The 16,328-nt window shown below is 46.8% G+C and overlaps 1 protein-coding gene across 1 annotated transcript in view; it reads left to right on the forward strand.

Moving 5' to 3' along the window:
* Window positions 1-16,328, forward strand: part of LOC144274154 (uncharacterized) — a 78,591-nt gene that overhangs the window by 8,220 nt on the left and 54,043 nt on the right. Inside the window, exons 3-6 of the mRNA XM_077832798.1 lie at window positions 9,079-9,147; window positions 9,714-9,741; window positions 9,825-9,974; window positions 15,334-16,266. Coding sequence (XP_077688924.1) covers window positions 9,079-9,147; window positions 9,714-9,741; window positions 9,825-9,974; window positions 15,334-16,266 — 1,180 coding nt within the window. The remainder of the gene's footprint in view (window positions 1-9,078; window positions 9,148-9,713; window positions 9,742-9,824; window positions 9,975-15,333; window positions 16,267-16,328) is intronic.

Below are 16,328 nucleotides of genomic sequence, written 5' to 3' on the forward strand. Positions count from 1 at the left end.
AATACCAAAGAAGCCCACCACAGTAGTATTTAGCTTAAAAAAGAGGAACTGCACAAAAATGAGGAAGCTAGCTAAACGGAAAATAAAAGGAACAGTCACAAGAGTGAATTGCATGCATGCTGTATGGAAACTTTTTAAAACCACCATAACAGAGGCTCAAATTAAATGTGTGCCCAAATTTTAAAAAACAAAAACCAGTAAGAGAACCAAAAAGAAAAAAAAGCCACCATGGCTAAACAACATAAATGAGTTGCTTAGAGGCAAAAAGGTGTCCTTTAAAAATTGGAAGTTAAATCAGACTCAGGAAAACAGAAAGGAACATAAACTGTGGCAGGTCACATGTAAAAGTATATTTAGGCAGGCCAAAAAGAATTTGAAGAGCAACTAGCAAAAGACACAAAAAGCTTTTTGAGTACATCAGAAGCAGGAAGCCTGCCAAACAGTCAGTGGGGCCGCAGGACAATCGAGGTGCTAAAGGAGGACCAAGTTGTGGGGAGAAGCTAAATAAAGTCTTTGCATCGGTCTTCATGACTGAGGATGTGAGGCAGATTCCCAAACCTGAGCCATTCTTTTTAGGTGACAAATCTCAGGAACTGTCCCAGACTGAGGTGTCATTAGAGGAGGTTTTGGAACAAATTGATAAAACTAAACAGCAATAAGTCACCAGGACCAGATGGGATTCCCCCAAGAGTTCTGAAGGAACTCAAATGTGAAATTGCAGAACTACTAACTGTGGAATGTAACTTATCACTTAAATCAGCCTCTGTACCAGATGACTGGAGGATAGCTAATATAACATCCGATGAAGTGAGCTGTAGCTCACGAAAGCTTATGCTCAAATAAATTGGTTAATCTCTAAGGTGCCGCAAGTACTCCTTTCTTTTTATGGATACAGACTAACATGGCTGCTACTCTGAAACCTAATATAACACAGATTTTTTTAAGAAAGGCACCAGAGGCGATCCTGACAGTTACAGGCCGGTAAGCCTAACTTCAGTAATGGACAAATTGGTTGAAACTAAGAATTATCAGACACATAGATGAACATGGTTAGTTGGGGAGGAGTTAACATGGTTTTTGTAAAGGGAAATCATATCTCACCAATCTAGAAGAATCCTTTGAGGGGGTAAACAAGCATGGGAACAAGGGTGACCCAGTAGATACAGAGTACTTGGACTTTCAGAAAGCCTTTGCAAGGTGCCTCACCAAAGGCTCTTAAGCAAAGTAAGCTGCCAAGGGATAAGAGGGAAGGTCCTCTCATGGACCAGTAACTCGTTAAAAGATAGGAAACAAAGGATAGGAATAAATAGTCAGTTTTCAGAATGGAGAGCGGTAAATAGCGGTGTCCCCCAGGGATCTGTACTAGGACCAGTCAACATAGTCATAAATGATCTAGAAAAAGAGGTGAACAGTGAGATGGCAGTTTGCAGACGATACAGAATTACTCAAGATTGTTAGCTCCAAGGTTGACTGCAAAGAGTTACAAAGGGAGCTCTCAGAACTGGCTGACTGGGCAACAAAATGGCAGATGAAATTCAACGTTGAGAAATGCAAAGTAATGCACATTGGAAGCATAATCCCAACTATAATTACCAAATGATAGTGTCTAAATGAGCTGTTACCACTCAAGAGAGAGATCTTGGCGTCATTGTGGTTAGTTCTCTGGAAACATCTGCTCAGTGTGCAGCAGCAGTCCAAAAAGCGAGCAGAACGGTAGGAACCATTAGAAAATGAATAGGTAACAAGACCGAAAATATCATATTGTGTCTACATAAATCCAGAGTTTTACTACTGCGTGCAGTTCTGGTCACCCCATCTCAAAAAAGATACATTAGAATTGGAAAGGGTACAGAGAAGAGCAACAAAAGCAGTTAGGGGGTGGAACAGCTTCCTTAGGAGGAAAGATTAGAAAGACTTGGACTGTTGAGTTGGAAAAAGAGACAGCTAAAGGGGAGGGGCGGGGGTAGGATAGAAATCTATCAGATCATGTCTGGGATAGAGAAAGTGAACAGGAAAGTGTTATTTACCCCTCCACATAACACAAGAATCAGGGTCACCCAATGACATTAATCGGCAGCGGGGTTAAATCAAGCAAAAGGAAGTATTTCTTAATGATTCCCAACATTCTGTTTGCTTTTTTGACTGCTCCTGCACATCGAGTGGATGTTTTCAGAGAACTATCCACAGTGACTCCAAAATCTCTTTCTTTCTGTGCTGTTGAGGAGGATGAAAGTCCCAGGGAAGGAGAGCATCTAACTGGAGCAGAGGGAAACAATCCCATAGTTGGGACCCTCCTTCCAGATGATGTTCTGGTATCCTCTCGCACTGAGGACACCTCTCCGGGGGAGGGAACTCATGCTATTGGGAAGAGACAGATATTAGTAATTGGTGATTCGATCATTAGAAACATAAATAGCTGAGTTTGCGATGACCAGGAGAACCAAACGGTGACTTGTCTGCCTGGTATGAAGGTTGCGGATCTCTCAAGATGTCTAGATAGATTTATGTGTAGTGCTGGGGGGGAGCTGGTGGTCGTGGTACATGTAGGTACCAATGACATAGGCAAGGATAGGATTGAGGTCCTGGAGTCTAAACTTAGGCTGTTAGGTAAGAGATTGAAGTCTAGGACCTCCATGGTAGCATTCTCTGAGATGCTCCCAGTTCCACGTGCAGGGCCAGTTAGACAGGCAGAACTGCAGCGCCTCAGTGCATGGATGAGACGATGGTGTAGGGAGGAGGGGTTTAGATTTATTAGGAAATGGGGAAACTTTGGGGAAAGGGGGAGCCTATACCGGAAGGATGGGCTCCACCTGAACCCAAATGGAACCAGATTGCTGGCACTTAACATTAAAAAGGTCTTAGAACAGTTTTTAAACTAAGGGCTGGGGGAAAGCCGACAGGTGTGGAGGAACACATGGTTCGGACATCCCTTAGGGGAGGATCTACTCATAGAGGCTCTCTGTGTCCTAGTGAGGACGAGAGGATGGAAAGTGATAACATACAGGCAGGGTCTGATCAGAAACAGTCAAATAAAAAAGAGTCCCATTCAATTACAATGTGTGATGGCAGACAGCTAAAAGGAGACAAGTTTTTAAAGTGCTTATATACCAATGCTAGAAGTCTAAATAATAAGATGGGTGAACTAGAGTGCCTCGTATTAAATGAGGATATTGATCTAATAGGCATCACAGAAACTTGGTGGAATGAGGATAATCAATGGGATACAGGAATACCAGGGCACAAAATATATTGGAAGGACAGAACAGGTCGTCCTGGTGGGGGCGTGGCATTATATGTGAAAGAAAGCATAGAATCAAATGAAGTAAAAATCGTAAATGAATGAAACTGTACCATAGAATCTCTATGGATAGAAATTCCATGATCGAATAATAAGAATATAACAGTAGGGCTATATTACTGACCTCCTGACCAGGATGGTGATAGTGACTGTGAAATGCTCAGGGAGATTAGAGAGGCTATTAAAATAAAAAACTCAATAATAATAATGGGGGATTTCAATTATCCCCATATTGACTGGGTACATGTCACCTCAGGACGGGATGCAGAGAGAAAGTTTCTTGACACCTTCAAGGACTGCTTCTTGGAGCAGCTGGTCCTGGAACCCACCAGAGGAGAGGCAATTCTTGATTTAGTCCTAAGTAGAGCTTAGGATCTGGTCCAAGAGGTGAATATAGCTGGACTGCTTCGTAATAGTGACCATAATATAATTCAATTTAACATCCCTGTGGCAGGAAAAACACCACAGCAGCCCAACACTGTAGCATTTAATTTAAGAAAGGGGAACTACACAAAAATGAGAAGGTTAGTTAAACAGAAATTAAAGGGTACAGTGCCAAAACTGAAATCTCTGCAAGCTGCGTGGAAACTTTTTAAAGACACCATAATAGAGGCTCAAAGTAAATGTATACCCCAAATTAAAAAACACAGTAAGAGAACCAAACAAGAGCCACCGTGGCTAAACAACAAATAAAAGAAACAGTGAGAGGCAAAAAGGCATCCTTTAAAACATGGAAGTTAAATCCTAGTGAGGAAAATAGAAAGGAGATAAACACTAACAAATGAAATGTAAAAATAGAATTAGGAAAGCCGAAAAAGAATTTGAGGAACAGTTAGCCAAAGACTCAAAAAGAAATAGCAAAATATTTTTTAAGTACATGAGAAGCCGGAAGCCTGCTAAACAACCGGTGGGGCCGCTGGACGATCAAGATGCTAAAGGAGCACTCAAGGACGATACGGCCATTGCAGAGAAACTAAATGAATTCTTTGCATGGGTCTTCACAGCAGAAGAGGTGAGGGAGATTCCCAAACCTGAGCCATTCTTTTAGGTGACAGATATGAGGAACTGTCCCAGATTGAGGTATCATTAGAGGAGGTTTTGCAACAAATTGGTAAATTGTGACTTATTGCTGTTTAATTTAATTCAGGACCAGATGGGATTCACCCAAGAGGTCTGAAGGAACTCAAATGTGAAATTGCAGAACCACTGACTCTAGTCTGGTTTCAGAGTGGTAGCCATGTTAGTCTGTATGAGCAAAAACGACAAGGAGTCCTTGTGGCACCTTAGAGACTAACAAATTTATCTGGACATAAGCTTTCGTGGGCTAGAATCCACTTCATCAGATGCATGGAGTGGAAAATACAGTAGCAGGTATAAAAACACAGCACATGAAAAGGTGGGAGTTGCCTTACCAAGTGGGAGGTCAGTCTAACGAGACAACTCAATTAACAGTAGGATACCAAGGAAGGAAAAATCACTTTTGTAGTGGTAATGAGAGTGGCCCATTTCAAACAGTTGACAAGAAGGTGTGACAGGTTTCAGAGTAGCAGCCGTGTTAGTCTGTATCCGCAAAAAGAAAAGGGGGACTTGTGGCACCTTAGAGACTAACAAATTTATTTGAGCATAAGCTTTCGTGAGCTACAGCTCACTTCATCGGATGCATTCAGTGGAAAATACAGTGGGGAGATTTATCTACACAGAGAACATGAAACAATGGGTGTTACCATACACACTGTAACGAGAGTGATCAGGCAAGGTGAGCTATTACGAGCAGGAGAGCGGGTTGAGGGGGACCTTTTGTAGTGATAATCAAGGTGGGCCATTTCCAGCAGTTGACAAGAATGTCTGAGGAACAACGGGGGGGCGGGGGGGGGGCAGATAAATATGGGAAATAGTTTTACTTTGTGTAATGACCCATCCACTCCCAGTCTTTATTCAAGCCTAAGTTAATTGTATCCAGTTTGCAAATTAATTCCAATTCAGCAGTCTCTCGTTGGAGTCTGTTTTTGAAGTTTTTTTGTTGAAGAATTGCCACTTTTAGGTCTGTAATCGAGTGTCCAAAGAGATTAAAGTGCTCTCTGACTGGTTTTTGAATGTTATAATTCTTGACGTCTGATTTGTGTCCATTTATTCTTTTACGTAGAGACTGTCCAGTTTGACCAATGTACATGGCAGAGAGGCATTGCTGGCACATGATGGCATATATCACATTGGTAGATGCGCAGGTGAACGAGCCTCTGATAGTGTGGCTGATGTGATTAGGCCCTATGATGGTGTCCCCTGAATAGATATGTGGGCACAGTTGGCAACGGGCTTTGTTGCAAGGATAGGTTCCTGGGTTAGTGGTTCTGTTGTATGGTGTGTGGTTGCTGGTGAGTATTTGCTTCAGGTTGGGGGGCTGTCTGTAGGCAAGGACTGGCCTGTCTCCCAAGATCTGTGAGAGTGATGGGTCGTCCTTCAGAATAGGTTGTAGATCCTTGATGATGCGTTGGAGAGGTTTTAGTTGGGGGCTGAAGGTGATGGCTAGTGGCGTTCTGTTATTTTCTTTGTTGGGCCTGTCCTGTAGTAGGTGACTTCTGGGTACTCTTCTGGCTCTGTCAATCAAGAAGGTGTGAGTAACAGTAGTGGGAAATTAGTATGAGGGAAATTAGATTTTATAATGACCCAACCACTCCCAGTCTTTATTCAGGCCTAATTTGATGGTGTGCAGTTTGAAAATTAATTCCAGTTCTGCAGTTTCGCGTTGGAGTCTGTTTTTGAAGTTTTTTTGTTGAAGAATTGCCACTTTTAGGTCTGCTATTGAGTGTCCAGGGAGATTGAAGTGCTCTCCTACTGGTTTTTGAATGTTATAATTCCTGATGTCAGATTTGTGTCCATTTATTCTTTTGCATAGAGACTGTCAGGTTTGGCCAATGGACAAGGCAGAGGGGCATTGCTGGCACATCTTTTCATGTGCTGTGTATTTATACCTGCTCCTGTATTTTCCACTCCATGCATTTGATGAAGTGGGTTCTAGCCCACGAAATTTTATGCCCAAATAAATTTGTTAGGACTCCTCGTTGTTTTGACTGTAGTCTGTAACGTATCATTTAAATCAGCTTCTGTACCAGATGACTAGAGGATAGCTAATGTGAGCCAATTTTTAAAAAGGGCTCCAGATGTGATCCCGGCAATTACAGGCCTGTAAGCCTGACTTCAGTACCGGGCAAACTGGTTGAAACTATAATCAAGAACAATATTGTCAGAAATATAGATGAACATAATTTGTTGAGGAAGAGCCAACATGGTTTTAGTAAAGGAAAATCATGCCTCACCAATCTACCAGGATTCTTTGAGGGGGTCAACAAGCGTGTGGCCCAAGGGTATGCAGTGGATATAGTGTACTTAGATTTTCAGAAAGCTTTTGACAAAGTCCCTTCGTCCCACCAAAGGCTCTTACGCAAAGTAAGCTGCCACATGATCAGAGGGAAGTTGCCCTCGTGGATTGATAACTGGTTAAAAGATAGGAAACAAAGGGTAGGTATAAATGGTCAGTTTTCAGAGTGGAGAGAGGTAAATAGCGGTGTCCCCCAGCGGTCTGTTCTGGGACAAGTCCTATTCAACATATTCATAAAAGATCTGGAAAAAGGGGTAAACAATGAGGTGGCAAAATTTGCAGATGATACAAAATTACTAAAGATAGTTAAGACCCAGGCAGACTGTGGAGAGCTCCATAAGGATCTCTCAAAACTGGGTGACTGGACAACAAAATGGCAGATGAAATTTAATGTTGATAAATGCAAAGTAATGCACATTGGAAAACATAATCCCAACTATACATATAAAATGATGGGGTCGAAATGAGCTGTTCCCACTCAAGAAAGAGATCTTGGAGTCATTGTGGATAGTTCTCTGAAAACATCCACTCAATGTGCAGCAGCAGTCAAAAAAGCGAACAGAATGCTGGGAATAATTAAGAAAATGATAGAGAATAGGACAGAAAATATCATGTTGCCTCTATATAAATCCATGGTACGCCCACATCTTGAATACTGTGTGCTGATGTGGTCGTCCCATCTCGAAAAAGATACCTTGGTATTGAAAAAGGTTCAGAAAAGGGCAACCAAAATTATTAGAGGTATGGAGCGGCTTCCGTATGAGGAGAGATTAATAAGACTGGGACTTTTCAGCTTGGAAAAGAGATGGCTAAAGGGGGGATATGATTGAGGTCTATAAAATCATGACTAGTGCAGAGAAAGTAGATAAGGAAGTGTTGTTTACAACTTCTCATAACACAAGAACTAGGGGTCCCCCAATGAAATTTATAGGCAGCAGGTTTAAAACAAATAAAAGGAAGTATTTCTTCATACATCGCACAGTCAACCTGTGGAACTCCTTTCCAGAGGATGTTGTGAAGGCCAAGACCATAAGAGGGTTCAAGAAAGAGCTAGATAAATTCATGGAGGATAGGTCCATCAATGGCTATTAGCCAGGATGGGCGGGGATTGTGTCCCTAGCCTCTGTTTGCCAGAAGCTGGGACTGGGTGACAGGGGATGGATCACTTGATGATTTCCTGTTCTGTTCATCCTCTGGGGCACCTGGCACTGGCCACTGTCCGAAGACAGGAAACTTGGCTAGATGAACCTTTGGTCTGACCCAGTAGGCCATTCTTATGTTCTTAAATAGCTTCTGGGGGTGGCTCAGTGATATGTTGCCATAATAAATGGACAAGAGGAGGGGCTAAGCGGTCATGCCACTGTTTATATGGTGTTCCACCTCTTTGAGTTCCAGCCGTGTTCTGCATGCTCTCCAGCTGCATTCGTTGCATCGGGCGCAGCTGTGCTGAAGGGTGGAGGGGTGAGCAGGAGTGGGCGGGGAGGACTTTTCGCTGTGGTACGAGGAGAAGGAGCATTTCAGCACCGAATTCTGTAGCGGGTGTATCAAGAGACGGGGGAGGGGGTCTTCTTGCCAGGGGCATTGGCATGCTGGTGCCAGACGGAGCAGCCGTCTCCGAGGGGTCCCTGGAGGCCGTGTCGCCCAAGGAATCCTCAGGGTGAGGGTGAAGGGGAAGTAAGGTTTCCGAGCTCAGGGGTGGTTTTGCTGCTGGTCACCCGCCTCTTCCCCATCCCCTGGGGAGGAGAACTGGCTGCAGCAGGGCCAGCTTAGGTGGGGGGGTTTCTGGGAGCTGCTGGTGGGTGTGAGCTAGAAGGGAAGGGGTAGGAAATACGCTGGAAGAGGAAGGGAGGGGGACAGGGTGTGACAAGCCACCTGGGACGCGTTCTGCCTGGGACCCAATTTTCAGAACAGGCCCTTTGGGGGGGAAGGTAGAAATTCTCCTATTGCTGGAACAGGCAACAACCCCTCTGGATGGGGCTGGGAAAACGGACCAGAGTCCCGGTGTTGGAGCCTGAACCTACTAGCCAGGGGCTGCTGTGAAATACGAAGGGGGCACTCAGTGGTGAGGCCCCGTCCCCTCACCCCCAGCTACTGGGAATGGGAAAGGGGTTGGGATTCATGTCCCTCGACCCTGCTGAGGGGCTCCACTTCCTGTATCAGCCTGTGGCTAGCAGGTGTGTGATAAACGGGAGGGCCCCTGCTCTCCTCCATCGGCTGGGGGGGACAAGGAGCTCTCCCCTTCTCCCCACCCTGAAGCCTCCTGGCTGCTCTGAGCAGGGTGGGGGTGGGATTCTGCTCCTCTGAGACCCCCCAGAGCTTCCATTTTATCGGCCCTCCTCCACTGTGACTAGAGGGATTGTGGCTGGGGCAGCAGGTGCTGAGTGGGGGTCTCTTGCTGTTTCAGGGGCCGGTGACCTTCGAGGAGGTGGCTGTGTATTTCACCCAGGGTCAGGGGGCTCTGCTGGACCCCGCTCAGAGAGCCCTCTACAGGGACGTCATGCAGGAGAACTACGAGACGGTGACCTCACTGGGTAAGGGATTTCCGTCCCCTCAATTATTAGAAGCCATGGGGTCCGTGGTGTGCCCAGGCAGGTCAGGTTCTTTCCTGCTCAGTTTGACTTCATGGGAATGGGCTCCATGGTCTCACGATCCAGCATGAGAGACACTTTTACCTCCACGCCACCTCCCATGAATGCGGGATTGAGAGATACTAGGGAGCTGCTAATTCATTCTCATCCCTCTAGTTTTGGATTTATGCCCAGAAGCAGCGTGTTGACCTGCCTGTATTAAGTCTCACTCACACACACTCAGCATCTCTGTTCCCCTCCTTTCCTGGGACTAGCTCCATCCGTGGGGAGGGGCTCTGGGCTCTGCTGGTTCAGAAAGAGACAGATTTTTAACACCAGAGCTGTGTGTTCGTCAGTAAGTCCTCCCAAGGCGCACAGATCCTGGAAAGTCCTGCTGAGGACATAACTCGTTCCTCCCACCGTTGTCTGCTTCTCCCATGGTGACTCAGTGACCATGTTCCCATCTGTTCAGATTTCACATCCCCCTAGTACAGCCCAGGGTCAGGTTAAAAATGAAAGGGATTTTCTTTGTGACAAATCCTCTCCCAATGCATGACACGCCCTGATTTTGCCCCTTGAGCAGGACTGCCCCTTCCCAAACCTGACCTGATCTTCCGTTTGCAACAAGGGAAGGAGCCGTGGGTCCCAGATCTCCAAGCGCCTGAGAGAAGGCAGATCCGGAGAGGCACCTGCCCAGGTGAGGAATCAGGGAGACTGACACAGAAACAGCCTGGTAAGTGAAGGCAAAAGTGGGGTTTGTGAGCGAGCTCCCCCAGTTCTTTCTCATCTCACCCAGGTCAGGGCTGTAGGTAGGAGGTGTCATATCCCCATGAGTAGGGCCCTACCAAATTCACGGCCATGAAAAACGCGTCACGGACCATGAAATCTGGTCTCCCCCCATGAAATCTGCACTTTTGTGTGCTTTTACCTTATACTATACAGATTTCCCAGGGGAGACCAGCCTTCCTCAAATTGGGGGTCCTGACACAGGGGGGCATCACAAGGTTATTTTAGGGGGGGTCACGGCATTAAGAACAAAAGAATGGCCCTACTGGGTCAGACCAAAGGTCCATCTAGCCCAGGATCCTGTCTTCATACAGTGGCCAGTGCCAGATGCCCCAGAGGGAATGAACAGAACAGAGAATCATCAAGTGATCCATCCCCTGTCACCCATTCCCAGCTTCTGGCAAACAGAGGCTAGGGACACTATTCCTGCCCATCCTGGCTAATAGCCATTGATGGACCTATCCTCCGTGAATGTATCTAGTTCTTTTTTGAACCCTCTTATGGTCTTGGCCTTCACAACATCCTCTGGAAAGGAGTTCCACAGGTTAACTGTGCATTGTGTGAAGAAATACTTCCTTTTATTGGTTTTAAACCTGCTGCCTATTAATTTCATTGGGGGACCCCTAGTTCCTGTGTTATGAGAAGTAGTAAACAACACTTCCTTATCTACTTTCTCTACACCAGTCATGATTTTATAGACCTCAATCCTATCTCCCCTTAGCCATCTCTTTTCCAAGCTGAAAAGTCCCAGTCTTATTAATCTTTTCCTCATACAGAAGCCATTCTATACCCCTGATCATTTTCGTTGCCCTTTTCTAACCTTTTCCAATTCCAGTATCTCTTTTTTGAGATGGGGCGACCACATCTGCACACAGTATTCAAGATGTGGGCGTACCATGGATTTATATAGAGGCAACATGATATTTTCTGTCCTTTTATCTATCCCTTTCTTAATTATTCACAGCATTCTGTTCGCTTTTTGACTGCCGCTGCACATTGAGTGGATGTTTTCAGAGAACTATCCACAATGACTCTAAGATCTCTTTTCTGAGTAGTAACAGCTCATTTAGACCCCATCATTTTATATGTATAGTTGGGATTATGCTTTCCAATGTGCATCACTTTGCATTTATCAACATAAAATGTCATCAGCCATTTTGTTGCCCAGTCACCCAATTTTGAGAGATCCTTTTGTAGCTCTTCGCAGTCTGCCTGGGTCTTAACTATCTTTAGTAATTTTGTATCATCTGCAAATTTTGCCACCTCACTGTTTACCCCTTTTTCCAGATCATTTATGAATATGCTGAATAGGACTGGTCCCAGAACAGGCCCCTAGGGGACACCGCTATTTACCTCTCTCCATTCTGAAAACTGACCATTTATACCTACCCTTGGTTTCCTATCTTTTAACCAGTTACCAATCCATGAGAGCACCTTCCCTCTTATCCCGTGGCAGCTTACTTTGCGTAAGAGCCTTTGGTAAGGGACTTTGTCAAAGGCTTTCTGGCAATCTAAGTACATTATATCCGCTGGATCCCCTTGGGCCACATGCTCACTCTGGAGCCCTTTTTAAAAATTGGCGTCATATTAGCCATCCTCTCGTCCAGTGGTTCCCAAACTTGTTCCGCCGCTTGTGCGGGGAAAGCCCCTGGCGGGCCAGGGCGGTTTGTTTACCTGTCGCGTCCGCAGGTTTGGCCAATCGCCGCTCCCAGTGGCCGCGGGTCGCCGCTCCCAGGGGCCGCGGGTCGCCGCTCCCAGGGGCCGCGGGTCGCCGCTCCCAGGGGCCGCGGGTCGCCGCTCCCAGGGGCCGCGGGTCGCCGCTCCCAGGGGCCGCGGGTCGCCGCTCCCAGGGGCCGCGGGTCGCCGCTCCCAGTGGCCGCGGGTCGCCGCTCCCAGTGGCCGCGGGTCGCCGCTCCCAGTGGCCGCGGGTCGCCGCTCCCAGTGGCCGCGGGTCGCCGCTCCCAGTGGCCGCGGGTCGCCGCTCCCAGTGGCCGCGGGTCGCCGCTCCCAGTGGCCGCGGGTCGCCGCTCCCAGTGGCCGCGGGTCGCCGCTCCCAGTGGCCGCGGGTCGCCGCTCCCAGTGGCCGCGGGTCGCCGCTCCCAGTGGCCGCGGGTCGCCGCTCCCAGTGGCCGCGGGTCGCCGCTCCCAGTGGCCGCGGGTCGCCGCTCCCAGTGGCCGCGGGTCGCCGCTCCAGGCCAATGGGAGCTGCTGGAAGCGGCAGCGAGTACATCCCTCGGCCCACGCTGCTTCCAGCAGCTCCCATTGGCCTGGAACAGTGAACCGCGGCCACTGGGAGCCGCGATCGGCCGAACCTGGGGACACGACAGGTAAACAAACCGGCCCAGCCCGCCAGGGGCTTTCCCCGCACAAGCCGTGGAACAAGGTTGGGAACCACTGCTCTAGTCATCTGGTACAGAAGCAGATTTAAATGATAAGTTATATACCACACCTAGTAGTTCTGCAATTTCACATTTGAGTTCCTTCAGAACACCTGGGGGAATCCCATCTGGTCCCGGTGACTTATTGCTGTTTAATTGATCAATTTGTTCCAAAACCTCCTCTAATGACACCTCAATCTGGGACAGTTCCTCAGATTTGTCACCTAAAAAGAATGGCTCAGGTTTGGGAATCTCCCTCACCTCTTCTGCCGTGAAGACCCATGCAAAGAATTCATTTAGTTTCTCTGCAATGGCCGTATCGTCCTTGAATGCTCCTTTAGCATCTTGATCGTCCAGCGGCCCCACCGGTTGTTTAGCAGGCTTCCGGCTTCTCATGTACTTAAAAAAAATGTTTCTATTATTTTTCAGTCTTTGGCTAACTGTTCCTCAAATTCTTGTTTGGCCTTCCTAATTCTGTTTTTACACTTCATTTGCCAGTGTTTATGCTCCTTTTATTTCCCCCACTAAGAGTTAACTTCCACATTTTAAAGAATGCCTTTTTGCCTCTCACTCCTTCTTTTACTTTGTTGTTTAGCCATGGTGGCTCTTGTTTGGTTCTCTTTTTATGTTTTCTAATTTGGGGTATACATTTACTTTGAGCCTCTATTATGGCGTCTTTAAAAAGTTTCCACGCAGCTTGCAGAGATTTCACATTTGGTGCTGTGCCCCGTTAATTTCTGTTTAACTAACCTTCTCATTTTTGTGTAGTTCCCCTTTCTTAAATTAAATGCTACAGTGTTGGGCTGCTGTGGTGTTTTTCCTGCCCCAGGGATATTAAATTTAATTATATTATGGTCACTATTACGAAGCAGTCCAGCTATATTCACCTCTTGGACCAGATCCTAAGCTCTACTTAGGACTAAATCAAGAATTGCCTCTCCTCTGGTGGGTTCCAGGACCAGCTGCTCCAAGAAGCAGTCCTTGAAGGTGTCAAGCAACTTTCTCTCTGCATCCCGTCCTGAGGTGACATGTACCCAGTCAATATGGGGATAATTGAAATCCCCCATTATTATTATTGAGTTTTTTATTTTAATAGCCTCTCTAATCTCCCTGAGCATTTCACAGTCACTATCACCATCCTGGTCAGGAGGTCAGTAATATAGCCCTACTGCTATATTCTTATTATTCGATCATGGAATTTCTATCCATAGAGATTCTATGGTACAGTTTCATTCATTTACGATTTTTACTTCATTTGATTCTATGCTTTCTTTCACATATAATGCCACTTCCGCACCAGCATGACCTGTTCTGTCCTTCCAATATATTTTGTGCCCTGGTATTCTGTATCCCATTGATTATCCTCATTCCACCAAGTTTCTGTGATGCCTATTAGATCAATATCCTCACTTAATACGAGGCACTCTAGTTCACCCATCTTATTTAGACTTCTAGCGTTGGTATATAAGCACTTTAAAAACTTGTCTCCTTTTAGCTGTCTGCCATTACACATTGTAATTGAATGGGACTCTTTTTTGTTTGACTGTTTCTGATCAGACCCTGCCTGTATGTTATCACTTTCCATCCTCTCGTCCTCACTAGGACACAGAGAGCCTCTATGAGTAGATCCTCCCCTAAGGGATGTCCGAACCATGTGCTCCTCTGCACCTGTCGGCTTTCCCCCAGCCCTTAGTTTAAAAACTGTTCTAAGACCTTTTTAATGTTAAGTGCCAGCAATCTGGTTCCATTTGGGTTCAGGTGGAGCCCATCCTTCCGGTATAGGCTCCCCCTTTCCCCAAAGTTTCCCCACTTCCTAATAAATCTGAACCCCTCCTGCCTACACCATCCGTCTCATCCACGCATTGAGACTCTGCAGTTCTGCCACCCTTACTTCTGCGCGCCTTCAGAGCTGCGTGGCTGGAGTGTGTCAGTTGTTCGCTGGGCACCCAGCTCTGAAGTCCGCGTTACCGTCAGCAGCCGCACAGAAGTACGGGTAGCAGCACCGCAACCCCCCCTACAATAACCTTCCATCCTCCTCACTGCTCCTTTTGGGGTCAGGACCCCCACAATTGCAGCACCGTGAAATTTCAGATTTAAATAGCTGAAATCATGATGTTTACCATTTTAAAAATCCTATGACCGTTAAAATGACCAAATGGACCGTGAATTTGGTAGGGCCTTACCCGTGCCCCATGACACTCACAGCGCCTCACCCATCCTAAAGGACAGCTGGCAGGATCTCCCTCCCCAAATTTACTTCCCCCTGAGCGTGTGCATGACAGAATCCTATTTCTCCCTTGTGTGCACCTGCTGTTCCGTGATCTGTTACCACTGGGTTATTCCACTTCCTCTTCCAGGCCTGCAGGCTTCTCTTTTCATTGCTGTGTTATTCATCTCTCTCACTAGCTTCACACTGCAGTGTCATGAGGCAGCGCTGTTCAGAGAACTGACTGCTTCTATAGCTCCCCAGTGCCTCACCGCTGCTGGAAGGAAACAGAGAAATGTAGGGCTGGAGGAGACCTCGAGAAGTCATCAGGTCCAGCCCCCTGTCCTGAGGCAGGACCAAGTAAACCTAGACCATCCCTGGTAGGTGGGATAAGCCTTCATTTCTGTTACACACACACACCCCTGCAGACACTATATTGTGAAGCTAGAGAGAAATAATGGGTGGATTTGTGGGGAGGGGACAGAGGACACTCCATGTTTGAAAGACGAGGAGGAATATCCTGGCTGTAATGAATCAGAGAGCTCCATGTGCCCTCTTTACACTTCAGAGAAGGAAAATTTACACATAGATCAATTTTTTTACCTTTCTCAGTCTCCCCAACCATTACTGTGCTGTGTCTCTCCTCTTTGCTATGCCCCTTTCTTTCCTTTCATCCCGGCAGAGGGGATGACTCCTGTCCGGGTTCTCTCTCTTTACTCCAGCGAGCGACAGGATGGTGAAAGAGGATGAGGAAGAGAATCCACGGCAGGCAGGCTGTAAGGAGCCAGAACCCCATGGGGCATCATCCAGATGCTCCAAAGAAGACATTGCATCAAGTCTTGAGCAGGGAAAAGCCTCTGAGAGTCAGCACAGGTCAGGAAAGCAGCCAGGGAAGAAAGGTTGTCAATCCATTAGTTCTAGTAGAGGTGGAAAGGACATCCTGGAAACCTCAGTGCAGCAGAGAACCCATACAAGAGAGAAAAAAAAAACACCCACCGAATGCGAGAGACGATTCAATATGAGCAAACAGCTTGGTGGATCTCAGGCCCCCCACCAGGGAGAGAAGCCCTATAAATGCCAGGAGTGCGGGAAAAGTTTCAATCAAAGCTCCAACCTTATTCTGCACCAACGAACGCACACGGGAGAGAGGCCCTACAAATGCCTTGACTGCGGGAAAAGTTTCAATCGGAGCTCGAGCCTCGTCGTGCATCAGAGAATCCACACGGGAGACAAACCCCACAAATGCACCAAATGTGGGAAGAGTTTCATTCAGAGCTCAAACCTGACGACGCACCAAAAAATCCACACGGGAGAAAAAAACTGTCAATGCCCAGAATGTGGGAAAATGTTCAGCGACAACTCAGCCCTGATTAAGCATCGAAGAATCCATTCAGGGCAGAAACCCTATAAATGCCCGGAATGCGGGAAAGGGTTTAGTGACAGCTCAACCTGTATTCGACACCAGAGAACCCACACGGGAGAGAGACCCTATAAATGCCTGGATTGTGGGAAAAGCTTCAATCTGAGCTCCAACCTAGTTACGCACCGGAGAATACACACGGGGGAAAGACCCTATAAATGCCTCGACTGTGGGAGAAGCTTTAGTCAGAACTCGCATCTGATTAAACATCAGAAAGTCCACACGAGATTGAAATCTTGAATGCGGGAGCGGTTGCAGTCGGGGCTTTGGTTTAGTTTGGAATCAGCAAATCCATAC

This window comes from Eretmochelys imbricata, chromosome 14 (genome assembly GCF_965152235.1).
Source record: "Eretmochelys imbricata isolate rEreImb1 chromosome 14, rEreImb1.hap1, whole genome shotgun sequence".
Classification (NCBI taxonomy): domain Eukaryota; kingdom Metazoa; phylum Chordata; order Testudines; family Cheloniidae; genus Eretmochelys; species Eretmochelys imbricata.